The 25,088-nt window shown below is 33.0% G+C and overlaps 1 protein-coding gene across 6 annotated transcripts in view; it reads left to right on the forward strand.

The window, feature by feature from the left end:
* LOC124365877 (transcription factor CP2-like protein 1) overlaps positions 1-25,088 on the forward strand; it is a 188,721-nt gene that overhangs the window by 67,850 nt on the left and 95,783 nt on the right. For 5 of the 6 annotated variants that reach the window (XM_046821979.1, XM_046822013.1, XM_046821996.1 and 2 more), the window contains exons 2-3: positions 2,073-2,841; positions 17,431-17,551. In XM_046821979.1, the coding sequence (XP_046677935.1) occupies positions 2,595-2,841; positions 17,431-17,551 (368 nt within the window). In that variant the 5' untranslated portion in view covers positions 2,073-2,594. Of the gene's footprint in view, positions 1-2,072; positions 2,842-5,477; positions 5,571-17,430; positions 17,552-25,088 lie in introns of those variants that run through there. The other variant, XM_046822021.1, reaches the window with a different exon arrangement.

Below are 25,088 nucleotides of genomic sequence, written 5' to 3' on the forward strand. Positions count from 1 at the left end.
ACGTCCAGCCCCATGCAGAGACAACACTGGGCTCTCACCGTAGAATCTCTCTACCTGTTAAGGGCGTTGGAGCTCCTGCAGGAATAGCTAGCGCTTCAAAAGTTTCCTTTTTCGTCATGAGAGTGGGGATGACATCATTGCTTTGCTTTTATCCAAGAATAGTACAAGTTTAAAGAGCAGTGTTTCGGGTCTGTGCAATTTAGGGATTGAAACCATTTTCATAAGTACCAATAATATAAATATAACCTGTATTTGTATACAGCATTTAACAATATTTTATGTAAAAGCTACAGCGATATTAATAACACGAACTATTATAGGCCATTGTAGGAGAGTCCTTTTAGTCAGTCTCCAACTTTTTTTATTGAAAGCCCTTATGATGTTATATGATATATATATATATATATATATATATATATTCCTTTGATAATTTTGATACAGATACAGGCATATTTGAGGCACTTATCATTTATGTTCATTTATTTGGATTTGTTAAGGATTAGTTACGTGATATGGAATACTAAGGATTTTGTTACTGTAGTCATTGCTGTATCGAGGGAATATTGTACACTGTCTAAGAGCTCCCATGATATACTATACTTATTAGGAATTAACTGAAAAATGTAACTTGTAATTCACTTTTAAATGACCAACTCATGGAATGATTCAAAAAGACAATTACTTCTGATTGTTTATAATTTACAAGTTACTTTGCACCAACTTGTTGAACACTAAATATATTATTCAACCCATACTTAAATGTAAGATTTTCATAATTTTATATCAAGTACATAATGAAAAGTTTATAAAGGGTCATACAATTTTTATTTGTATTTCAAAAGTAATGATGAAAGTTTGGTGTACATTTATTTAAATGTCTAATTAAATACTATAATGTTATCAAACTTTTCATAACATGTATTGTTAAATAAATTTCTGTGTAAAATAGTATTCATAATTAATTAAACAGACTCTAGTATAATACAATAAAATTGCTAGTGCATAATTTTACCTATTCTTTGAGATGTTGTGACGTGTCAGATTTGTGAGTGATGGGAACTTGGCCAAAATGGATGCACATTTGTTCTTGTTTTAAATTTCTTTGTGTTTGTACTGTGCACAATATTCCCTGTGGCTAGTCAAGCATAGTGCAAATGAATGAGCAAGTGAGGGTTGACTCAAAATTTAATTTTGTGTTATTAGTTTTAGAAAAGCTCAAATATTATCCTATTTCATACTACTGTGCTAAGAACACATTATAGTGAGTGTTTTTAAATTCATTGATACTTTCATATTTGTTTGTAAAAATTAAAATGTGAACTATTCTTTAAAAATAGATACTGATGTAATTATATGAAACCTCATCCTTTTTTACTTTTATTGTTTGTGTGACGAGTTTTACACCAGGTTAATGTCTAAAGATCAAGAAATTAAAAACTTCTGCCCATATACACATCAATATCTGAAATGCTATTTTAGAATATACTTCTCCCTTTTAAACTAGACATAATTTCAATAATATTGCACATTTTGAATAAATTTTAGACTTTCTAAGTTTTGGCAGTATTTTATATATGTTATATACAAAACTAATAAAACTTTGTATAGATTAAAAGAAATTAAAAATAAAACAGCAAGACTCACCTGAAGAGATTGTATGAATAACACAGTAAGCACTAGTGTTTTTCTTTTTAATGGGTTATTTCAAGAGAGAAGAATGGGGATAGAAGAAATCATAAGGTAGACTGTCTACTTTTCTAACTGTTGTACCACGTGAGGCTGCATAACTAATGGCATCAGTCCTTGTGTTAAGACATCTCTCTTTCCTTCTCTGCTCTAAAGAAGCCATTAGAAATGGTTGTGTCGGTAATATTATATATGAAATATATACAAATATGAGCTTGTTACAAGTAACAAATTATTATACGGGTTCTTGATGGCTTCTTTCAAACAATAAATCTTTCAATATTGTAATTTTTTTTTTACTCATTGCCAAAAACATTGTATTGCAGTAACTTTTTAGTATTGATTTCGAATTATAAAAAACTAATGTAAGAATTTAAATGTTTTAGGTGTGCTGAATGATCCTAGGTTTGAAGCCCTCAAAAGCGTCTCCTCACGCTGTGTCTTTAGTGGAACGCCACTTTTGGATTCCAAAAAGAGAGAAGAAGAGGCTCCAACCACAAGGCAACTTCTGGTTGATCACCATCGCCGAGCTCAGCAAACGTTAATCATTAATAGTGTAGTGAAAGTGCCTCAAATGTGATACGAATGATGGAGTAATATTTGTACAAGGGGACATGCACGAAGGTTTGAACGTTTCTAAGAGTATTGGTTACCGGTTAATGACAGTAGTAAATCTTTCTCACCAGTATTACGACATGGCGTTCCTACAGATTCCTCATTCTGCATTACCGGAGAAGAACAGTAAAGATCCCCCATCGGTCAGATTTATATCTTTCCATTAGGTTAGCGCTAGTTTAGTTCTTCCTTTCTTCTTTTTAGTTTCTTTAACTCATCGTCATTGTTTGTTGTGAACTCGTGTTGACATAATATTTGCTGTTCCCTCCCTCGGACTGTCTTTGGAGGCTTTGATGGAATACCTACTGATGACCGACGAGATGATGGATCCCACCTCGTTCCTTGATGAAGAGTCGTCTGGTGTCTGCGAGAGCTTGTCTTGGGGCCAATGGCAGACCACAGGGGACCAGACGACAGGAAAGAAACGTAAGCAGATGGACGAGGCGGAGAGCCATCACCTTCCGGCAGGACTAGCCAAGTCAGTGAATATCGCTCAGGACAAGACCAGTCAGCCCACTAAACTACAACGGCATGAACAATGTAAGTAATTTTTTATCTGTTTTGTTTTAAAAGCCTATTGTTTTTCATACAATCAACTCAATCAGCATTTTTGTGTGAAAACTGTAATGGATTAGATACTCTTTTTGCTGGGCCAAATTTAAGCAGAGCTTAAAATAACTACCAATAAAACTGACTAAAATTTAAAAGCTTAAAATACTAAGATGAAACCTTCACTACACCAAATACAAGAATCACTCTGAAAGTTTTGAGATACTGGAAGACAATGCATATTGCAATAATCTTATCATTCTTATCTGATGTTCTGAGTGCCAGTCGGTACCTGACAACAACTTGGGTTCATCAGTGTACTTGTATCGTCTGACTTGTAAGTAATGGAGTTATTGAGAGGAGATTTTCAGGCTATGATTTTAAAATCAGTTTGTCTCAATGGGAGTGTTTTGAATGTCTCAAAATTGCCTTTGGTTCTGAATCACTATCCATGCTACTGTTTTATGTGTTATTCGGAATTTCTCAAGACATTGAATGTTCGGAAAGGCTTCATTCTGTTGTCAAGAAATCATTGATTAAGATCGAAGAGGACAGACATTGAATTTATTTAATGATTAAATCTTCCCTAGGAATTAAATCTTCAGCTGTACCAATAGTCTTGCATGACTTTTTAAAAGTCAGTAAAATTTTTTTGATGGATACTTCAGGATTTTACAGACGAGCAAAAAGCTTAGCGTGTGAGAATTAGCCATCAGACCCTCCAACTGCTTAATAATGATAGTCATTGAATTTCCAAAATTGCCACTGGTGGTGAGATGTACATACCACTTTATGATGTTCAAACTTGAGGAGAGAGTCGTGCATGGGTATTTAAAGATAGCCATCCTCCGCAATGGTCAAGAAACAACAATTGGTGAAGAAAGTAATGTACACTGTTTTCTTCATGAGACTAGTAAAAGCTATTAAGTTGGAAGGATAAAGAACTGTCTTTCAGTGTAAATTTATACACTGAGAAATGCTTGCAAGAAATTCATCAGAACATAAACATCAAGGATTTAATTTTGTACCACGACTGCTGCAAAAACACAAGTTTTCTGCCAAAAATGGCATTAGAATGATGGAACTCCTCCCCTTCCTTACATACCCAATCTCGCTATGCGCGACCTCTGGTTATTCTCTGAAGAAACATCTGCGTGTTCGTTGCTTTTCTTCGGAAACCAAAATTGATGTTGATATTTGTTAATATTTCGACTCAATTCAAAAAATTTAGTGGCTAAGTGATTTCAATATGTACAAAATATTACTTCAAAAGTGCATCAACACTGGAGTAGCATTTGGTAAGTCTTGCACATAAGCTGCTTATATCTCAAAACTTTCAGAGTGACTCTTGTATATTATTTTTTCACGTTTCAAGGTTATAAAAAATGTTGATCTTCCTCTAAAAAGGGGGAATATTTATTTTTGTAATGTAAATTTTTCAATTTATATTATAAAAAAAGACAATATTAATTACCATGATTTTATATTTACGTACAATATTTTTTTGCAACAATGTGGAATTTCAATTCCCTTATTTAGTAAGATCTTTCAGTATCTTACTATAAAACTGAATTTATTAAATATTTGTCAGTAACCATGTTTGCTGGGGAGAACATGCAAATGTAATTTTAAATCTCTCAAACATCTCAGCTTGAAAACAATTGGTACATTTACCACATTTTAATTCATTTCCACAAGGTGATGCTATTCTCTTGTGCTAGAAAAAAGCACAAAATCAACCCCCCTCAACATTAAGTGAGTAAGGTTATAGTTCAGATAATCACATAATGGTAGAAACAAATTGTATTACAGCCACTAACAGTACAGATTAACACTCACTACTACAGTTTGTACAAGTTCTTGGTGTGTAACAAAATTCCTGATGTCTCCACACTAGACTCTGCACCACTCAGTATTCAAAGTGTACTATAACACAAATCAAGAAAAGATTCTTTCAAAACAAATTGTACTAAATTTGTTTAATACATATTTCTACAAATTTGAGCAATCTACCTCTTTTTCAAATTGTTGTTGCTGTTTGTTTCGTTTGTTGACTGTTCCTCAATTTTTTTGTCAATAGATTTGAACTTGTCCTTCAGTATTACACAAGTTATAAATATGAGTTTGTTTTAAAAATGTGATAAGAATGATCAAAGTTGTCAGATTATATTCTGCCTAAAAGGAAAGGCTATTTTATTCATGTAAAATAAATAAATTGTTAGATTTAATGTTACACCTTTCTATCTGCATTTTAATGGAACTCCCAAAATATTATATATTTTTTAGTTTATGTTTTTTAAATTGCCTAAGTTTAGTATTTGATCTCAAAATCAAGTAACTCTGTATAATGTAGAATCTTGGAGCATTGGAAAAACGGTTTATTGTAGTTATATATATATATATAAAATTATATTGGAAAATGTATTCCTTTATATTAGTGATACTACAATAACTCTGTATAGGTGATTGAAATACCTGCATATCACCTGAGTTCAGTAAATAAAAATATAATGTTACTACTATAAACGCTGATTTGTTAGAAGTGGTAAGATTTCACTGATAACCTTGCTTGTACCATGCCTGCATGTACACAGCTGTAAACATAGCCAGTGGGCACAATGCGAGCTGTTGGTCATATTTGTGGGGTCAAAAGTCAATTTTCTAAAGATAATGTGTGACTGCCGTCATGAGGAGGCCCATGCCATCTTTATCATTCACAGGTCTGTTGACAAATAACCATATCATGTTTCCCACTATTTGTTGACCACAGATTCTTGACTGTTGTATACCATTTTTTGTTCACAATTATATTTGTTCTGAGAATAATTTTTTTAATCGTGAAAACACACACTATAATTTTCTTATTTAATTGTTTGTAGGTTATGGTCAGTCAATGATCTCTGTATACTCTCATTAGTTGTCAAGATATTATATTTTTAACAGATACGAATTTGTTTGTGTTGTTAGAATTTATTATGATGATTTATAATGATTACTTCAGAACATAACAATATTTAATTTTGTATCACTATTCATGAGAACAAACAGAAATACACAAATTATTTTGTGATGTTCTCAGTTATTTTAACTTTTTTTGGTAGCTCTGTAATTTGGTTGTTACAAACTTTCTTAATCTTGACTGTATGAGAAAAAGACCTCTTGTCTATTTGAGGTGTAGCAGAAATTTTACGTGGTAATAGTAGTTTTGTATGGCGATTGTAAACAGAGCTACCATGCTAAATCTTTTCTCAAGATATGTTACCATTTCAATCTTCTGGTAATGAACTCATTTTGATTAATTAATATGGGTATTTTGTTATTGTCACATATAATGTTTGAATTACTTTATTATTGTAATATTACTATATGTGTAATTTGCTGCTAGATGTAAAGCAGCAACCTATTTTAGCATTGGATGAAATATCATCCATAGACTGTTACATAATCAGAGGTTTCATCAAAAGGATCTATGTGTTAAATAGGAGATGTCAGTTGTTTATTTAACACTTAGAGAATTAATGGCGTATGTATAAACAAGAGAACTGCTGTATATTATTGTGGAATAATTGTTAAAGAGTAACTTTAAAAGAGGGATTAACTTGATTCCAGTAAAAAGTATGATGCTTTAATTCATGTCTTGGATTTTGTTGTTATGCTCAATGGAACTAAAAACTGAACAACAGCTGTCATTTTTAAACAAGATGATTAGTTTTAATGTAGTAGTTTTTAATACTTAGTAGACATTTTATAATAGTTCCTAAATTTTAAATGTTTGTTTGCCTTTGTATTCACTTCCAAAAATTGTACTTATACTATTGAAAGTATTTTAAAACTACCTATGTAAATGTTTGCACAAGATCAACACCTTGGATACATGTAGTAATCATTAGAGTTTTTTAAAGTAATTCCTTAGTTTTATGAGAACAAAATATAAACAATTGAAAAAAATTAATAAATATATTCAGTGATCACGGTATGTCTTAACGAAAATCAAATCAAATCAAATCAAAACAATCTTTATTCATCAGATATATACACTAAGTATACAATTGAATAGTGTCCAAAGACACACAGTCTGTACATCTTAAAACTACTAATACAAGTACATCTAAATCTATGAGGAGGTGGAAAAGTACTCCTCCAAAGAATACAATGCCTTGTTTATCAAAAAACATTTAACTGTGTTTTTGAATATTCTCAGATTAGTTAAATTTTTTATACTAGTGGGTAGATGTTTAAAAAATTTCAACCCCATGTATGATGGTTTTTTTCTCATAATACTTTAAATTGTGATGAGTTGTTACAATGTATTTTTTATTTCTGGTGTTGTATGGATGAGGTTCAAGATTTAATTTATTACTTATTTGATTATTTTTTGCAATTAGAATCGTGTCAAAAATATATTGGCCATATATTGTTAGAATTTGTAATTATTTAAATTCCTCCTTTACTGTTTCATTGTAATCTAGTCTCAATATAATTCTAATTGCCCTTTTTTGTAGTTTAAGAATTTTATCCATATTTGTTTTTGTCGTTGCACCAAAGAGACATATTCCAAAAGATAAATGAGAATGGAAATTTGCAAAATATATATTTCTTAGTGTTTTTTGGTTACAAAAAACAACATCCTATAAAGAGAAAATATCCCCGAGCTTATTTTGATAATATTTTATCCACATGTTTGTCCCAGCTTAAATGTTGATCTATTGTTAGGCCGAGAAATGTTGTGCTTTTTTTACTCTCAATTTCTTCTGAGTTGTACGTAATTAATGGTTCGGATATCTGTTTGTTGTTGTGTGTTTTAAATCTTACAAAGTTAGTTTTTTGAGCATTTAACATTAAGTTGTGTTGCTTAAAGAAAGTTCCAATATTTTCTAATTCAATGAAACTTATTATCTCAACCTGTTCAACAGTATTGGCTGCTACTTTAAGATTTGAGTCATCTGCATAAAGACACAGATTATTTTGGGGTGCACGTGTGAGTGCGCTCCCTACATCATTTATATAGCATAGGAACAGAAGAGGGCTCAAAATCAATCCCTGTGGGACACCATATCTAATCATTTCAGTTTCTGAAGAAACCTTTAAGACTCTATTTTCTTGCATTCTATGGGTAATTTCTACAAATTGGCATCTATTGTAAATGTACGATTGAAACCACTTAATTGCATTTTTTTTGTATTCCTAATGATTGTAATTTAGTTATCAGGTGAGAATGGCTTACACTATTGAATGCCTTAGATAGGTCCATAAAAATTCCTGCTGTATATTCACCTTTGTCTACTGATTCGATTATAGACTCAACAAAAGATACAGCAGCGGTTATTACTGATTTTTGTGGTCTAAAACCGTGCTGAATATTAGTTAGTAATTTAGAATCCTCTAGGTATGTTATTAATTGTTTGTTAACTATTTTCTCATAAATTTTTGAAATTATCGGAAGAAGGGAAATTGGGCGATAGTTTGACACAGTTTCTGGACAGTTTTTCTTATGGATTGGTATGATTTTTTATCTTTTAAGCTGATTTGGGAAAATCCCTGAAACAAATGATGAATTTATTAAGTGGCTTAAAATTTGGATTTAATACTGTTTGGTATTTTTGATCACTTTTATAGGGATTTCATCATATCCGGCAGAGTTTTTGTTCTTTATTGAGTTTATGGTTTTTTCCACCTCCTCTGCATCAACAAATTTAAAGTTAAAACCTTTTCTAATACATTGTGCTTGTTCCTTTTCGCTAACTTCCGTATTTTGACAATCAAATTCACCGATCTCCTGAACTACATGTCTGAACTACAAAAAAGCATGCTCACCACATAAAACATAGGTGAATATTTCCCCAAGAACTGGTCAAAGTTGATATTTGGATAAACAATTTCTCTTGTAACATTTCTCTAATCCAGTGACAACAGTTATCTTCCTAAATGAGAATTTCATCACCTATTGTAGATTAGAGATGAAGTGCCCCATGTATTACGCACATAGGTGACAAGTACACGTAATGATGTGTTCTGATAATTATTTTACCCCGATTTACTATTCCTTGTTGTGTAACACTGGCATGCCGTCTTGGCAGGTAAGTTGGATATTAGCCATTTAACTACTTTTCCATCCTGTTCTATAGAACTGGTTCTATTATTTTACAAAAATTTTACAAAAAGAAATAATTATTAAAATGTAAAAGGAACAAAATAATCAATTATCAGAGATACAAATTAAATTGGTAAATTATAAATTTGCGTAATAACAACCAATAACATTAAATAGTTTTACGGTCAGCTGATTTATCTGAATGGCCTCTTCTATGGAAAATTAATAATCTAAGGCCTGTAAAACAAAATAAGTAATATGTTTAAAAGAGATTATGTCTGTGAGGTAGCATTATTCTTGGTTGTACATTTTTTCAACAATGATCCAAATTATTACAAAATTTATTTATTTCAAAAGTATCATACATATAATTGAATTGCATTAAATTTTTCATGTTTGAGACAGATACATTTTGATTGCTAAACTATTATTAATAGGAGGATTAAAAACAAAACTTGTATTCTTTAGGTAACATAGAATAAGGACATAAAAAGGATAGAGTTCAATCCTCAAAACGTTGTGTTATGCATTTTGTAACGCATAATGATGGTAAATATCAAAAAGTCCTATTATTCAAACCTTCCATTGTCAATAACAAACTTTAATAACTTGGTGTATATGTGTTTTTAATTGTATTTTCAAATAGAACAGTTTATTAGCAACTTGCTTCTTGATTTTCTTCATCCTGTCAGATGATCTAGTTGTCGAAGGTGCAAACTTTCCTTACAAAAGAAATATGTACGTTACTTTTCAGAGTATTCTGGTAAGACAGGCATTCAAATCTTCATGGATTGATGCAACTGTTTCCATTGAGTCCTTCTTCCAATTAAAGATACCTTGCCAATTCTTAAAACTAGCTTTACTATAGTGTGGTCTAATATCATCTCCGAAACTTAAGGACTTGCCAATTCTGTAATAGTGCTTAACATGATCCTGGAAGTTCAACACCAGATGTATTCTTGTAAAGCTTTATTACTTTAACATCCTTGTTTTCACTCCTGTTACAATATATAACAAATCCTCTAGTTATTACTTCATTAGTAGTACTGTTCGATTTCATCTCACTTTTTGATCATAAGGTTTTATAAACTATATAAATTTAACTTTAGTTGTTGATAGCCCAATGGAAAGTTCTTCAATACAAGCTTGGGCTTTAAATAACGACCAATGAGAGTGTCCATCTTAGTATTCCATATCTCATACACTTTGTAACAAAGGATGTGCTAAAGGAAGTTTTGCCCTTGTGGATGTAAGCTACAACCTTCTTGATGGCCTTGATTGTTTGTATAGACAGGGGGATTGACAAACTGCTATGGGGTGAGGGAGCACATAGATATCATATTTCGATAATGACTGCTGTCCACTTATCTATGACTACTCTGACCTTTGCTCTACTTGTAAGAGCAATATAGGCATGAATATTTGTTTCTAGTTTAATTGGGTTAAAATTACCACCTCAGTACAATTTTCAATGCATATATCTCAATCCCTATACTTGTTTATTGCTTACATGTTATCGATTTAAGTCTATCAATCATTCCATTCTCATCAATTTAAAAGAGCAAAACTCATCCACAATTTCAAGGATTATCAATACAAAAATTACAATAATTTCTAATCAGTTTCTTATAGAAATAAAATCTTACAGAAAATAGTTAAAGATTGTTTTATATTTGACTCAGAATAAAGTACTCAATAAAAATCAATTTTTTTCAGGACAGAAATATATCAGATGCTCTACTTTGTTTTAATAGGAACATTCTAATTTCTATTTTTATTTTAATAGAGGAGGTTTAACAAATTGATATGTCATTTACCATACAGTAATAATTGTTAACTGGTGTTACCATGACCAGATATAAAAATAGAAATAAAATAACATAACCACGAAACATTGTGATAGATTGCAGATTTATAGAGAATGTAGATGTGTTATCTTAACATCAAACACCGCCAGGTGGGTGAAATGTTTTAACGAATGAGCGATAAACGCTCATCTCTCTCTACCCCACACCTTAGAATAACATTAACTGGCCGTGTACTCATATTAAATATTTCGACTTTATTGGGGTAATGAAAAGTGACGCTGTGTAGGTAAATTAGAGATTAATTCAGGGTAATTTGTCTAAATTAATTATTGACAGAAAAATATTTCTGTTTGTGGATGATGAAAAAAAAAAAATGGTTTGAACAAAATATATTAGATAAAATATTTCCATAATCAAATTTATAGCTATTGTGGTAGATAAACATAAAAATTGTCCAATATATTTTTACATTTTACTAGGCCTTTTGACATCCAGTATGAATCCAGCTATAAAAATATTTTCCCATTATACATTATACATTAGACTTCCAATTTTGATTACAGCTTTAGTGTACACACAGGTCTTTGGCCCATATGTTTATTTTTTTAATATAGTTAAATAAGTGTGCTACTTAGAAGTTCTATAGTTTACTCAATAACAGCTTGTACCTAATCTGTCTAGTACAATAGTGTTGTTAGTACTTATTTAATAATAGTTGGATGTTAAGGTATTGTGTGTATATTTTTGGGAAAAATAAATAGTTTTTCATTTTATTCTCTATCTAATTTCCTCAGAGAAATTAAGATATTATCAAGCAATATTACATGTCATGTTTTATAGCAATGCATATTTTACTTTTAACATTAACTTTTTTTATCTGTTCAGCACTCTTAAGTTATATTTGTTCTTTTTATGGACTTTTCAAGGCTTATCATGTTGTAATGTGAGAAAACTACAAATAAGTGAGAGATTTCTAATTGTAAAGACATGTTTGAGTGCCGGTGCTGTATAAGAATGTTTAAGTCTAAATGGTTTTTGAGATATGTCATGAGCAGTAATATGACAATGGATAGTTGGACATGGCCTTTTTGTGATCTGAGTTTGGTAATGCTCATTAAATTAGCAAATAAATTTTGTCTAATATCTTATATCTCACATCCCATATTTAATTATGATTGATACAATTGTACTTCAGCCATGTAGCTAATAAATAATTCAATCTTAGTAACATGAGTATATGAGCGTGTCACTTATTTTCAAAGAGCCTATTTTACTTGGACTCTTCTTTTCATAGTCATGGGTTTAATACACTACAGAGGCTAAGGCTTTGATAGATTTAGATACCTGGTGAAAACTGCAAAATTCATGTTAGTAGAGGAAATTAGTTTATCTTTCAGAAACCCATAATTATTAGCATGATGTATAAACAGTTTATACACTAAACACATTGTTGTAGCAATTTTATTATGGAATAAAAAGTTTGTTCCTATGGATAGACAGGTGTGACTAAACTGTTTGAAGTGAGATAGGGCTGCTGGGTGAATGTTGGGAATTTAGCCTTAAAAATCATCCATTTAATTATAAACACACCTCCGTAATATCATCTATGACTATGATTGCCATTAATCATAACTGTCAAGATTCAAGATTTTTTTATTTATCTTTAAACGTATATAAATGCAATTGGCATTATCAGTAAATTCATAATATTAGTGTAACTAGCCAATACCAAATTCCGCAATTTCATAGCCAGTAAGAAAATAAATAAATTCATAACATAACAACAACAAATCAAATATCTTAGAAGTAAAAAACATAGAATGAAATAAATAACATATAGTAACTCAATAAATTTGGAATGGCCTCAAAATTGACTCAGGACAAATGATCATCAAAAGGCTTTGTTCAATGAGAGATAATAAACAAATTTTAACAGGAACAACAAATATAAAAACAGTGGACTAAGATCTTATTTCACTAATGTCACAGGACAAATACTCGTCAATTGAATAAAAAGCTTTGTCCTTCAACCAAATACCAATAGAGCTGTTAAACTTAACAATACTAACTGTCCATAATTTATCAGACAAATTGTTGAAAAGTTTGATTTCCGTACATAAGTGATTTTTCTTAGTTTTTCTAGTCTTAACATTTAACATATCTATCTTGCTTTCCTTCCTTGTATTATAATTGTGTATATTTTGTCTAAGCTGATATTTTTCTAAATTTTCTGTACATTTTAATAAACATGAATATATATGCATACATACACACTTGGCAGAGTCATAAGTTGAAGTTCTTCGAAAGGGGCTTGCAAGAAGTTCTGTCAGGTAAACCTTTAAATAACGCTTTTTTGCCACACAAAAGCTTTTTGAGCAGCATTACTATTTCCCCATAACAAAATTCTATACATTAAAAGGGGATGAAAGAATATAGGCTGTCATGGGGGGGGGCTATAATAGGCTGTCATGAGCATATCCATGCTAATACAGAATCTTAATTTTTGAAGTGAGTAGATAATTCTTGCCAATTTTTTACACATCATTTGCATACATTCATTCCAGCTTAGTTTACTATCTAAATATATTGCTGAAAGTTTTATAGGGTTTAAATTTAAATCATCATAATTATTTATATCCAGAGAGAAACATATGTTCTCTGTTTTATCATTGTTTACAACAAGAGAATAAGATCCAAACCATTAATTTGCATCATCTAGCAGTCTGCTCCGATTTATCAATAAGTGATCAATTTTGTTACTGCTACTCACTAGGGTGGTGTCATCAGAATATAGTAGAGAATTACATGGTATATTGTGCATAAAGTCATTCACATCCACTACAAACAGAATGGGTCACACACCACACCACCACACTGAACCTTGTGGTACCCCTGTTGTATTGTTTTTAAGATCCGATTTGTTTCTACTTTGTACAACCATTTGTTTTCATTTGTAGGCGCTATCAATTTTATTAAAACAATTATTATAATATGGCTCATACCATTTTTTAAAGTTAGAGTGATAAGAGTTTGTGTCCACTCCCCAATATTTGGACATTAGAGCTGGGTAGTCAATACTTGTAGCTTAGCTTTTCTCAGTAGTGTTTTCTAATTGTTCTTCCAAGCCTATGCCATGCAAGCTTGTGTTTATCTTGACCTTAAAGAATTTGCACACTGAGTAACGGTACATCAGGTAGTCAATGCGGCACTTCCAGTTTGAAAATATTGTGCAATCCCCTATATCTCATTCTATGCAGCTTTTTATTATTGATTAGTGGTGTAAAAGTGCAAAAACTATTTGATTATATGTTTACTCTACCAACTTACTGGATGTTTATATATCCCTGAATGTCAGTAGTCAACCAGTTATTTTACCAAGTGTTTGAGTTTAGTATTTTGTTCTTCAGTAGTTTTTAAAATATAGACAATTTATTGAGTATTAATAATTTTCAGTAAAGTTACAATAGGCTTTGTCAAATATCAAAACTTAAATTAGTAGCATATTCTAAATTTAAAAATCCTTATAATCAATCTTACAGCTAAAAATGCATTAATATTATAGAAAGGTCTATTTTTTAGCCAAAAATACAATTTATTACTAAAAATCTGACATGGTAAATTTTAAACAGCAAAAGGTAACAAATTAAACATTTTAATGCCCAAGGTTGTATGGTAATTCATGGTTTTTTTAATCTATGGTAATTCGTGGTTTTACTTATTTTGTTTTATCTACATTTAACTTATCTTTATTCCTTGTATTATAGTGATGGATATCATTTCTTTTCAAAACCATTTGTGTCGTTGTCTTACATCTACTAATACCTCGTAAATATACAGATTTATAACAGATGAAACACCAATATTTACAAACAAAGGTTTACAATATCTATATATGATCAAACACCGGTGCCTCCACTAAAATTCTCACAGCCTTCTTTTTGGTTACTAGCAATTTATACCTGTACTATTTATTAACCCAAATTATTAAAGCATATCTAATAATAATTTCAAAAAATGCAAAAGTGGGCCATTTTTATATACATTTGTGACAAATTTTTCAAAATAAGTAAATAGCCCTAGATAATTTCTTACATACATAGTCAATGTGTTGTTTTCAAGATAGCCTATAGTCCACTATTATTTCCAGTAAGTTAACAAAAGGTTTAGATTCAAACGTAAGCCTATTAATATCCAACTGAAAATATAGCACACAGTATTCTCTTCTTTCTAAACCTGCTATATAAGTATAAAAAATCAGGTTAAGAACAAAACTTTCATTTCACGTCTGGTTTGACAAAAATTGTTATTCAGGTGTTGACTGATTTAAAAATTGAATGAAATATCAGTGTATTTTAAATTAACAGATAACCTAGAATATTTTTTGTTTTCTGTATTTTTACATATTTGTAAGTAAAATTAATTATACAGTTTTTCAACTTTCTCATTTCATATTATAATTTTAACTGTAAAAGGATACTAAAATATGTGCATTACTTCCTCAGAAAGTATACCTGTGACACTTATTATATGTTGATGGAAAAAGATAATTGTTCAGTCTTGTCATTTAAATAGTAAAAAAGTTATGTTATTTTCATACAAAACTAGCAGTTACACCCCTGCAGCTTTGCACACAAAATCGTAGGCTTTCCACATGTATGAATACTTCTGGTTCAAGTGAATTATATTTCCAATACCAATTTTGAGTGTGCCTTTTGCTATGATAAAGAAAATATGTCAAAAAGTGTATATTTATGACTATTCTCATTTACTCCGGTCTTAGTATTTTTCATGTCACTTCATTTTTCCTTGTTTTCCCAATCAAGAAAATATACACATATACAGTTCTGAAAAGCCTACTTCTGACAAAAAGCACCTAACATGGATCTTATAACAGTCTTTAATTTTATAATAAGGTAGATAGTAACTTTATCTGTGATATCTGCATTACAGTACTGAATAAACACTGCATACTTAATATTTGCTAAAATGTACATTTGTAAAAGTATATTTGTATTAATACTTTTAATTTTTTTTATCTGGATATTTCCTGACTCTTTGCTTAACAGCGGTTGCAGAAAAGGTTGAAATAAGAAGTGTTGTTACTATCAAGCTTACTTTATGCTTTTAAGACTTTAAATGTAATCCATTTGAAAATAGTGGTTAAATTAATTGAAAATAAAAATACATACTCATATATGAAAATAGTAAGCTATTAATAGGTAACTGCTAGTTTCATTATACAAACTTTTATTGTGACACAAAGCTCTCAAAAACAGTTAAGTACAGGGTCAGTAATACCTTGAAAGTGACATTCTGTGAATGCTGTTCATAAAAAACTGAAAGTGTTAATTTATTTATAATAAAAAGTTTGTAGTTTGAAGTCCAAATTACTAGTGTAACTTAGCTATCTTTTTTATGCTCTTATATCTTATCCTTTTATTTCCCGTGTTTTTTTTTCATGAAAAAACATTGAATATAAAATATTAATACTATCATTATACATGTTTCCAAGAACAGTGTGTTTATTATTCTCTGTTGTATATAAATGTAAAAAGATGGAAACTGACAAATGCAAAGATAAAAAAGTGTGAATGACCAGTCTTTAAAATATTAATTCAAAACTATATTGATACCATTTTATATTTATTCACTTCAAGTAAAATGTCTAGTCTGTCCAATAGATGAGGCAAAGAAGTACCCTAAAACTGTATATTTTATTTACTGTGCTAAATAAAATTCCATCATAATCACAGTAACAACCTTGCATGTCATGCCCATATTTAATAGTGTAATAATTTAATACATAATTTTTAAAAATCTAGCTCACAGTTGAACAATGAACAGTTCTACAAATACAAGTATATACAGTTCTGAGTGCCAGGTATGTCTGTATCACACAAACCACAACATTTACAGTACACATTAACAGAAAATTACAATTTGTGGCAGATAACAGATAGCCTTTAGCTATATCAATTTATCTAAGTTAATTTTAATAGCAATGTTCAAGAATATTCCTTCTCAGATAATTTAAACTTATTTAACAATATCTATATTTCAAAAAACATTATTTATACATACAACAGCATCTTCTTTGGAGATTCGTTAGTCATGAATAAAAATCTACTTTCCTGCACCTTGTTACCAAGATCTTTGGTTATGTAATAGTCTTTGAGAAGATATGTAATCCAATACTAAAACCTGTTGATGCTTTAAACATGCTAGTTGCACATGATCTAGCAGCAAATGACCAAAGCAATAATATATAAATATATTAGAGAAATATGTTAGACATATCAACATATGTGAATTGAGTAAACTCAGGCAGTTACAAAATACGCCTAATATTTCAGTTTAATTTATTAAAATGTAATCAATACCAGGAGTTTTAATTAAAAGATTTAGAATGGTAGGGTTGTATATAAATTGCTGCACAGAACTGCTATTGTAGCACAAAATTTCTGCTGTACAGTCTTTGTATGGTTGTGAGGTCTATTCTTTCGTAAAGTCAAATCCGATACATACCATAATGATTATGTTGAGTAATTGAATTACGTAGGCACAAACTATTTTGCTAATTTTTAGTAATTTTTAAAGGTAAAAAGTCATATGGTATGTATGAAACCATCATAATATATTGAAATATTGTATGACATATGTAACACTCAATGAACTGTTCAGGTGGAGAGAGCAGGCTAGGCAATGGCTGGCAACAGGTGGACGAGATTAGTGACCCACTGGTGGTGGACTTGGACTCTACATGTGGACTCTCTGGCTTGGCAGTCGACAGCTCCTACCTAAGGTATTAATTGTCTTTCATCTGATATTAACTCTAGGTACGCTGATGAGAAGTGGCATTCATTTCTGTCCCCAACAAAACCTATCACTTGGGCAGTTCATGGCTGAAAATAACACTTTAACAGAACCTTTCATGTACAGCTTTTAATTCCTGACACTGATCTTAAAATTTTTAATTTCATTACAGTGGCGAGACTTATAATTAAAAAATTATGATATCCTATACCTGGGGTTATTTGTATATGAAAAATTTGTCTCTGCTTCAAAAAATATGCGAGATATCGTTACGGGTAATTTTAGGGATTGCAAAGGTTAGATTAAAATGGATAAAAATAATGTTTAGCAAAAAATCCTAGTAGTAATTCAAATATAAGCAAGTTTGATATTTTGATTTTTGTTAAAAAATTACCTTTATTAAAAAAAATAATATAGTAATTAGAAGTTCCTTTTTCGTGTGGTGCTGATGTAATACGATTCTTGTGGGCTATGCTATGCTACACATTGCCCTGAAAAAAGACACTATTGTGGGCATATGTTATAAAAACTATAGAAAAGAAAAAAGGTACTTTTTATATTCAGGATGTAACTTTGATAGGATTTATACAGATTGATAAAAGCATTCAGTTAGGTAAAGCAATCAAAAGGTATTTTCTAGATATGGTAAGATATTACATTCAATTACAACACATGAAATTGATGATTTTTATGTGTTTCGTAATCATTTGATGTTTGACTCTGTGATTTAACCTCAATCCATACAAACAACATACAGCAGGTAGGTAATATTTTAAGCTTTTATTTTCATGTACTATAAAACATGACTCAGCGTTAGCTCACAATCGTAAAACTTAAATTATACTAATTTGTGATTACTGAGATTGCTTCCACTCTATTGTGTGTTGTTCTATGAATTTATTGTATTATACATTTATTTGTTGTTTGTAAATTCCATCCAGTCTGCTTATTACAGCTTGTTGTGGTTATAGTCATGATTTGATTTCTATTGAATTGATTACATAATTTTATACTTTTGGTAATTTTATTAATACAAATATTTCAGGTTTCAACCAGTTTATATAATTTCTAATTAAAAAAACGTTTAAAACCATTACAGTTTTTACTAGTACACACAAAAATAATAATTTAATCTATATCACATACATTTATATTTTTTTTTAATTAAAGAAGTTAGTTTTTGAGTAATTGACAATTCTTAGATTTGAAACATGCTTAGTAGACTAGTTAGTTTTAAATTAGATTTTTAAAACAATCTTAAGTGTATATTATTTATTACTCATCACAGAAATCTAGTAAATGTATTGCATAAAATAAAACAAAAATTTATTTTAAAACACAACCAATAATTTCATGCATGTGCTGTATATATGTATGTATGCACAGCACATGCATGAAATTTTATATATATATATATGTATGTATGTATGTATGTATGTATGCACAGCACATGCATGAAATTATATATATATATATATATATATATATATATATATATATATATATATATATTGAACCTTTCCAAAGAATTTCAAAACTTACCTTCTACTTCTTTAGCTTAAAATAAATTCTTTAATCTGGTTAGTTTTATGGGAAACAATGTATTATCACAGAGGTTCTCAAAGTGTGGGGCGCGACCCCCAAGGGGGGGCAAAATGAAGATTCAAGGGGGGCCAATGCTTGCTTGAAATATTAATTTAATTTACTTACAAAATAATAAATCACACTTTTATTTATTAAATCACAACAAGTGTACGTATAATTTTTAGTCATCGTCGTAATAGTGCCAAATATTTATTTTTCTTTGTTTATCGGCAGGAAAATACTGTGAGTGTACACTGACACGTTTTCAATGACTCGTGAAGTACGACCGTGACTGATTGTCCCCAGACTTTCCCGAAACCCATGGAGTGCAGTTCCACGTTTTGAACACATCTCCAAGTTTTGTGATTATTTTCTTAGATACTTTGGTTTTGCGTAAGCTTTTTTAGTACAAGTGTATATATTTACATCGAAATGAAAAGATTTCTTGTAACTGTACCTAGTGGTGGAAGAGGCAGCCGTGAAGGCAGGTATGAGTAGTGGCGTCAGTGACAGTCAAGGTAAAAAGGAGGACCCTTAGCGACACAGCAAATGTAAGTCCAAGTGGACAAGCATAGCCAAAGTGTGCTAGTATGACGACAGTTTTTTATCACTAGGTTTTACAAAAACAATCATAAATGACCAAGAATGGCCTCAGTGTGTAATCTGTCTAGCCGTCCTGGCCTCTGGCAGCATGAAATCTAATAAACTAAAAAGACATCTTGGCACTAAACATTGGAAATATCGCAAACAAACCTAGAGAGTTTTTTGAACAAAAACTTAACAGTGTTAAATTTACAAAAAAATGCTTTTTCCAACATTACAAGTGTACTTTCAAAGGCTTTGTTGGCATGTTATCAGATTTCTCACAGAATCGCTCTGATGAAAAAACCGCACACTATTGAAGAAGACCTGATATTACCAGCAACAATCGATATGCTTTCAACTATGTTTGGAGAATCCATGGGTCAACAGTTGTTGGCCATACCAATGTCAAATGATACGGTATCAAGACGTATAGCTGATATTGCAGAAGATCTTCACGCGCAATTGATGGAAAAGGTGAAAAATTCTCATTTCGCCATGCAAGTTGATGAAGCTACCTATCTTCATAGAGTTGCTTATTTAATATGTTATGTAATATTCGTTGATGGTGATGCGATGCAGGAAGAGTTGCTTCTTTGTGAGACGTTTTCACCCGATAGCACTGGTGAAGCCATTTTCCGAATGACTGATACATTTTTGTAAGATAATGACATAACTTGAATCAAATGTACAGAAATTTGCACAGCTCGGGCTATGTCAGGAAAGTACATTGGACTTTGAGTGTTGATCAAAAAGGTAGCTCCAGAAGCTAGATGGACACACTGCATAATTCATAGAGAGGCTTTAGCAGCAAAAGGTATGACCCTGGAACTTTATGAACTCTTACACGTGGTCGTTTAAACAGTCAATATCATTAAAGGACAGCCTTTAAAGTATCGAGTTTTTAAGTTTCTCTGTGAAGATATGGGCTCAGAACACACAGCTTTACTGTTTCATACTGAAGCTCGCTGGTTATCGAGAGAAAAGGCTTTGACCAGAATACTGTATTAGAGCTTAGATTAAGTCCTTGTTTCCCTAACGTTTTGTTTCTATCTCAGGTTTTTGCTGGGATTTGCGTATATGGCAGACATATTCGAGAAAATAAATGTACCTTCTGCAATAGACTGAAAAGGTGAACAGCTTTGTAAAGAAGCTAAGTTTGTACTAGGGCGATCAGGAAAACAGTATTAAGTTATTTCCTAATCTTAAAATTATGATTATAGAAATAGATCTGAAAACTATTCCAATGAATCTAAAGAAATTCTTTTTAAAAACATAAATCCTCAAATCTCATATAAAAAATATTTTGATGGGGACTTGGATGGTTTTGTATGGATTCAAAACCTGTTCAAACCATCCGTCGATGAGTGCTCCCTCAACATGATAGAAAAAGAAAATCTCATAGACCTCCAGGGTGACACTGGCCTTAAAAGTAAGTTTAAAAAAATCTTCTGTCACATCCTTCTTAATTAAAGTGCAAAAGGAACACCCAATTTCGAGTGAAAAGGCAATGAAAATACTCTCTCCATTCACCACCACTTATTCTTGTGAAACTGGGTTTTCTGCTCTAGCTGCCATGGAAAGTAAATATCGCTCAAGACTGGATTTGAACAGGGAACTCAGAGTAGCGTTATCAGAACAGACACCGCGTTTCGAAAAAAAATATGCACAAAGAGAAAACAAGCACATCCTTCACATTGAAGCTCTTTTTATTATTATTACTATGAGTTATAAATAATAATTATGTACTGTAGTAGCTGAAATAAATAAATAATAAATTGTAACTGTTTGTATAGAATTTTGTTGTGTTTTGATTACGATGAAACCTATTGCCCCATTAGGCTCTAATGTGGTATGCATAACGTGTGCAAAACTATGCAAGTAAATGTTGACTGTAAAATTTCAAAAGCTATTCACTTATTTAGGGGGGCCCGGCTACCAGCTGGAATATGTAGGGGGGCTCGAAGTAAAAAGTTTGAGAACCGCTGTATTAGCACATTCTCCCTGGAGGAGAAAGATGTTGAGATTAGCCCAACATACATATGACTTCATTGGAAATATAAAATGGCCTTGGTGGGACAGTGTGCCAAGTAGCATGGCTGTATTTATCTAAGACCATTCAAAATGAATGTTTTATGAATGTTGTGGACATCTACTCATGAATTTGTTACAGATAGCAGTGAAATATTGTTTACTTTGGCACTCTTCTGTACAGGCAGATACCTTGTGTGCAGATACATTGTTGCTGTCAATGATTGAGTCTTTAAAAATGGAAAAATGTTGAATATTTGTTTATTTCAATAATTTGAATAAAATAGTATCAGAATATAACACAAAGTTTTTCCCCTTCATATCAAATCATTTATTGCCAAACAACTTTTCAGTACAGGCATCCGTCGTGTTTTTCCTTAAAGATAGTTACAGTTATTGTATTAAAACTATTTCACACTAAATATTAATCAGTACTGAAAAGAATGAATTTTGGTTATGAGAACCGTTAGATAATATTTTAGAGGCTCGATTAAGAAGGACCACTTCACACTAGGCAGTGAAGACGCCGAACACACTGATTTTAACAAGAGTTCACCAGGTTACACATAATGAGTTTATGAACAGTGCATATTCAAATAAAGTGCAGAAAATAAACAGTTACCTTTGTTTTCATGAGAGGTACCTAACCGTAGTCTGCTGTTTTTGAGGGCCAGGTTGTGATCAGTAAGTGTGGAAATAGGCTGCTGTCTTGTCGGCAGGCGTGAAGACGGAAGATGTCCTCCACGGATTCACTCACGCACAATACGACCGCAAACGAATAGTTCATAACACTGTGGCCAGTCCTGTAGAGCACGGTAGACGCGGGTGTCCGGGAGCAGAGACGTTCTGGTAGAGATTGCCAATCCAGAGCACTGACTTTAATGTTAATGTAAACGTACAACAAATAGAAATAAACTAATATTTTAAGTGAGAGAGTAACACATGGGGGAGAGAGTAAGTATGGTCAGCAGTGGCTAGAGAGTACATAAGTGCCCCAGGCGGGACCGAGAGTATAATGAGCAAGCGTGCCTACGCTTGCAAGGTAGGCAATTGATAAGTCAACCGTTGTGATTGGTTGGTGAGTTTACAGTAAACAGCTGATTCGGGAAACAATGGTTCATTGGTCTGTCACTGTACGTGAATATTTTAATCCAGTAAGGAATGGTATTGTAGGCACTAGGCCGCAGAAAGAGATATAGAATTAATGTAGTATATACAGTTTAGTAAATAAAGGCAAATATAGAGTATAAGTTGCACAAAAAATATATACATAATTATTATTCAATAAAAGTAGCCTTTTCATATTAGGCAATAAAAAACAAGTTATTTAATGCAATAAATACTTAACATACCGGCCGCCTTGAATCACCTTGGGATTCAAGGAGAGAAAGAGCAACATAGGCTCAAATTACAAAGGTTATAGGCGGTGGTAGAGAGACAGTTGATTAATTGTAGAGGTGAGGTAAGAGAAACACCTTCACTGCTGGACGAGTGAGAGTTCCACTTGAGGTCTTGAGATGTACCACTCGAACTGTACCATCTTGTCCTGGAGTGACATCAGTGACCCGTGCAAGGGGCCATGAGAGAGCGGGAGTATCCTGATGCACCAGGATGAGGTCTCCAGGTTGGAGGTTGCGGGAAGGAGTGCTCCACTTGAGGCGCTGCTGAAGAGTCTGGAGATATTCTCGCTGCCAACGCTTCCAGATACGTTGGTGCAGCGCTTGAACCAGCTGCCAGTGAGAAAGGCGGTTCGTGGGTATGTCCAGCAAGTTCTCTTCAGGCACGGAAACCAGAGGAGAGCCGATCAAGATGTGTCCAGGCGTCAGTGGGGGAAGATCGCTGGGATCACTGGAGAGAGCGGTGAGCGGGCGGGAGTTGAGCATCGCTTCAACCTGACTTGTGAGCGTCATGAATTGAGACAAAGTTAGTATGTGAAGTCCCATGACACGTTTTAAATGGTGTTTAGCACTCTTGATGGCACTTTCCCAAATTCCACCTTGATGGGGAGCAGCAGGAGGGTTGAAGTGGAATCGAATTGAACGGTCAGCAGCAAAGTCTTGGACTTTGCGCTGGTCAGCCGTGAGGATTTTGTGTAGGGCATTTTTAGCACCTACGAAGTTTGTGCCACAGTCACTATAAAGGTCTGTGCACAGGCCACGATGAGAAACGAAGCGAGTGAGAGCACCAAGGAAAGCTTCAGTGGACGGGTCCGTCACCACCTCAATGTGAACGGCCTTCGTAACCATACAAACAAAAATACAAATATAGGCCTTAATAATGCGGACAGAGCGTAAATTATGGACCTTGAGCGAAAAGGGGCCACCATAGTCCATGCCGGTGGAGAGAAAAGCTCGGGCTGGAGTAATGCGAGCTTTGGGGAGGTCGCCCATGAGAGGGGCGTTATTTTTAGGCCGATTCTTAAAACATGTGAGACATCTAAAAATGCGAGATCTCAACACGCTGCGTGCAGAGAGGATCCAGACTTGCTGGGAGAGCAGAGAGAGAGTAAGCTGCGCGCCACCGTGGAGATGTTTGACATGGACATGGTCAATGAGGAGGTCCACGACAGGGTGCTTCTTGGGCAGGATGCACGGGTGAGACATGTTCGGCGGGAGGTCAGCGTGGCGCAGTCTGCCGCCGACGCGGAGAAGTCCATCCGGACCCTGGAATGGGGCGAGGCGTTGAAGTCTGGTAGAACACGTCTTTCGGTCTCGCAGTAGAGCCAGATCTTCAGTGAAAGCTTCCTCTTGCACGGTCTTAAAAATTCGGAGCTGGGCGGAGTCCCGTTCTGTCTTGGAGAGAGGTCCGAAGTGGCGGTTTGGTGAACGACAGTTGTGGATAAAACGCAAGACGTAGGCCATCACGTGCAACAATTTCCTCCAGGAAGAGTACTGGATGAGGAGGTCCCACATAGGCGGTGCTGTGGCCAAGGCAATGACAGGAGTGGAATGCTTCAGCTCCCCTAGCTCCTCCAGAAAGACCGAGTCCAGGCTGGAATCAGTATCTGGCCAGGCCGAGGAGGAGAGACGTAACCAGTCGGGTCCATGCCACCAAAGGGGATAATCCACCAATTGAGAGGGAAGGATCCCACGGGAGGCGCAGTCAGCAGGATTGGAAGCACTGGGTATGTAGCGCCAGCACTCCACAGCCACAAGCTCTTGAGTTTGCGCCACCCGATTAGCCACATAGGTTTTGAGGCGATAAGAAGGTGTTTTGATCCACGCGAGGGTCACAGTAGAGTCGCACCAGCAAACAATAGAACCAAACTTGCGGGTGGGAGCTAATTGAGTAACACAATATTTCACAAGTTGGGCCAGGAGATGAGCTGC

This window comes from Homalodisca vitripennis, chromosome 1 (genome assembly GCF_021130785.1).
Source record: "Homalodisca vitripennis isolate AUS2020 chromosome 1, UT_GWSS_2.1, whole genome shotgun sequence".
NCBI lineage: Eukaryota > Metazoa > Arthropoda > Insecta > Hemiptera > Cicadellidae > Homalodisca > Homalodisca vitripennis.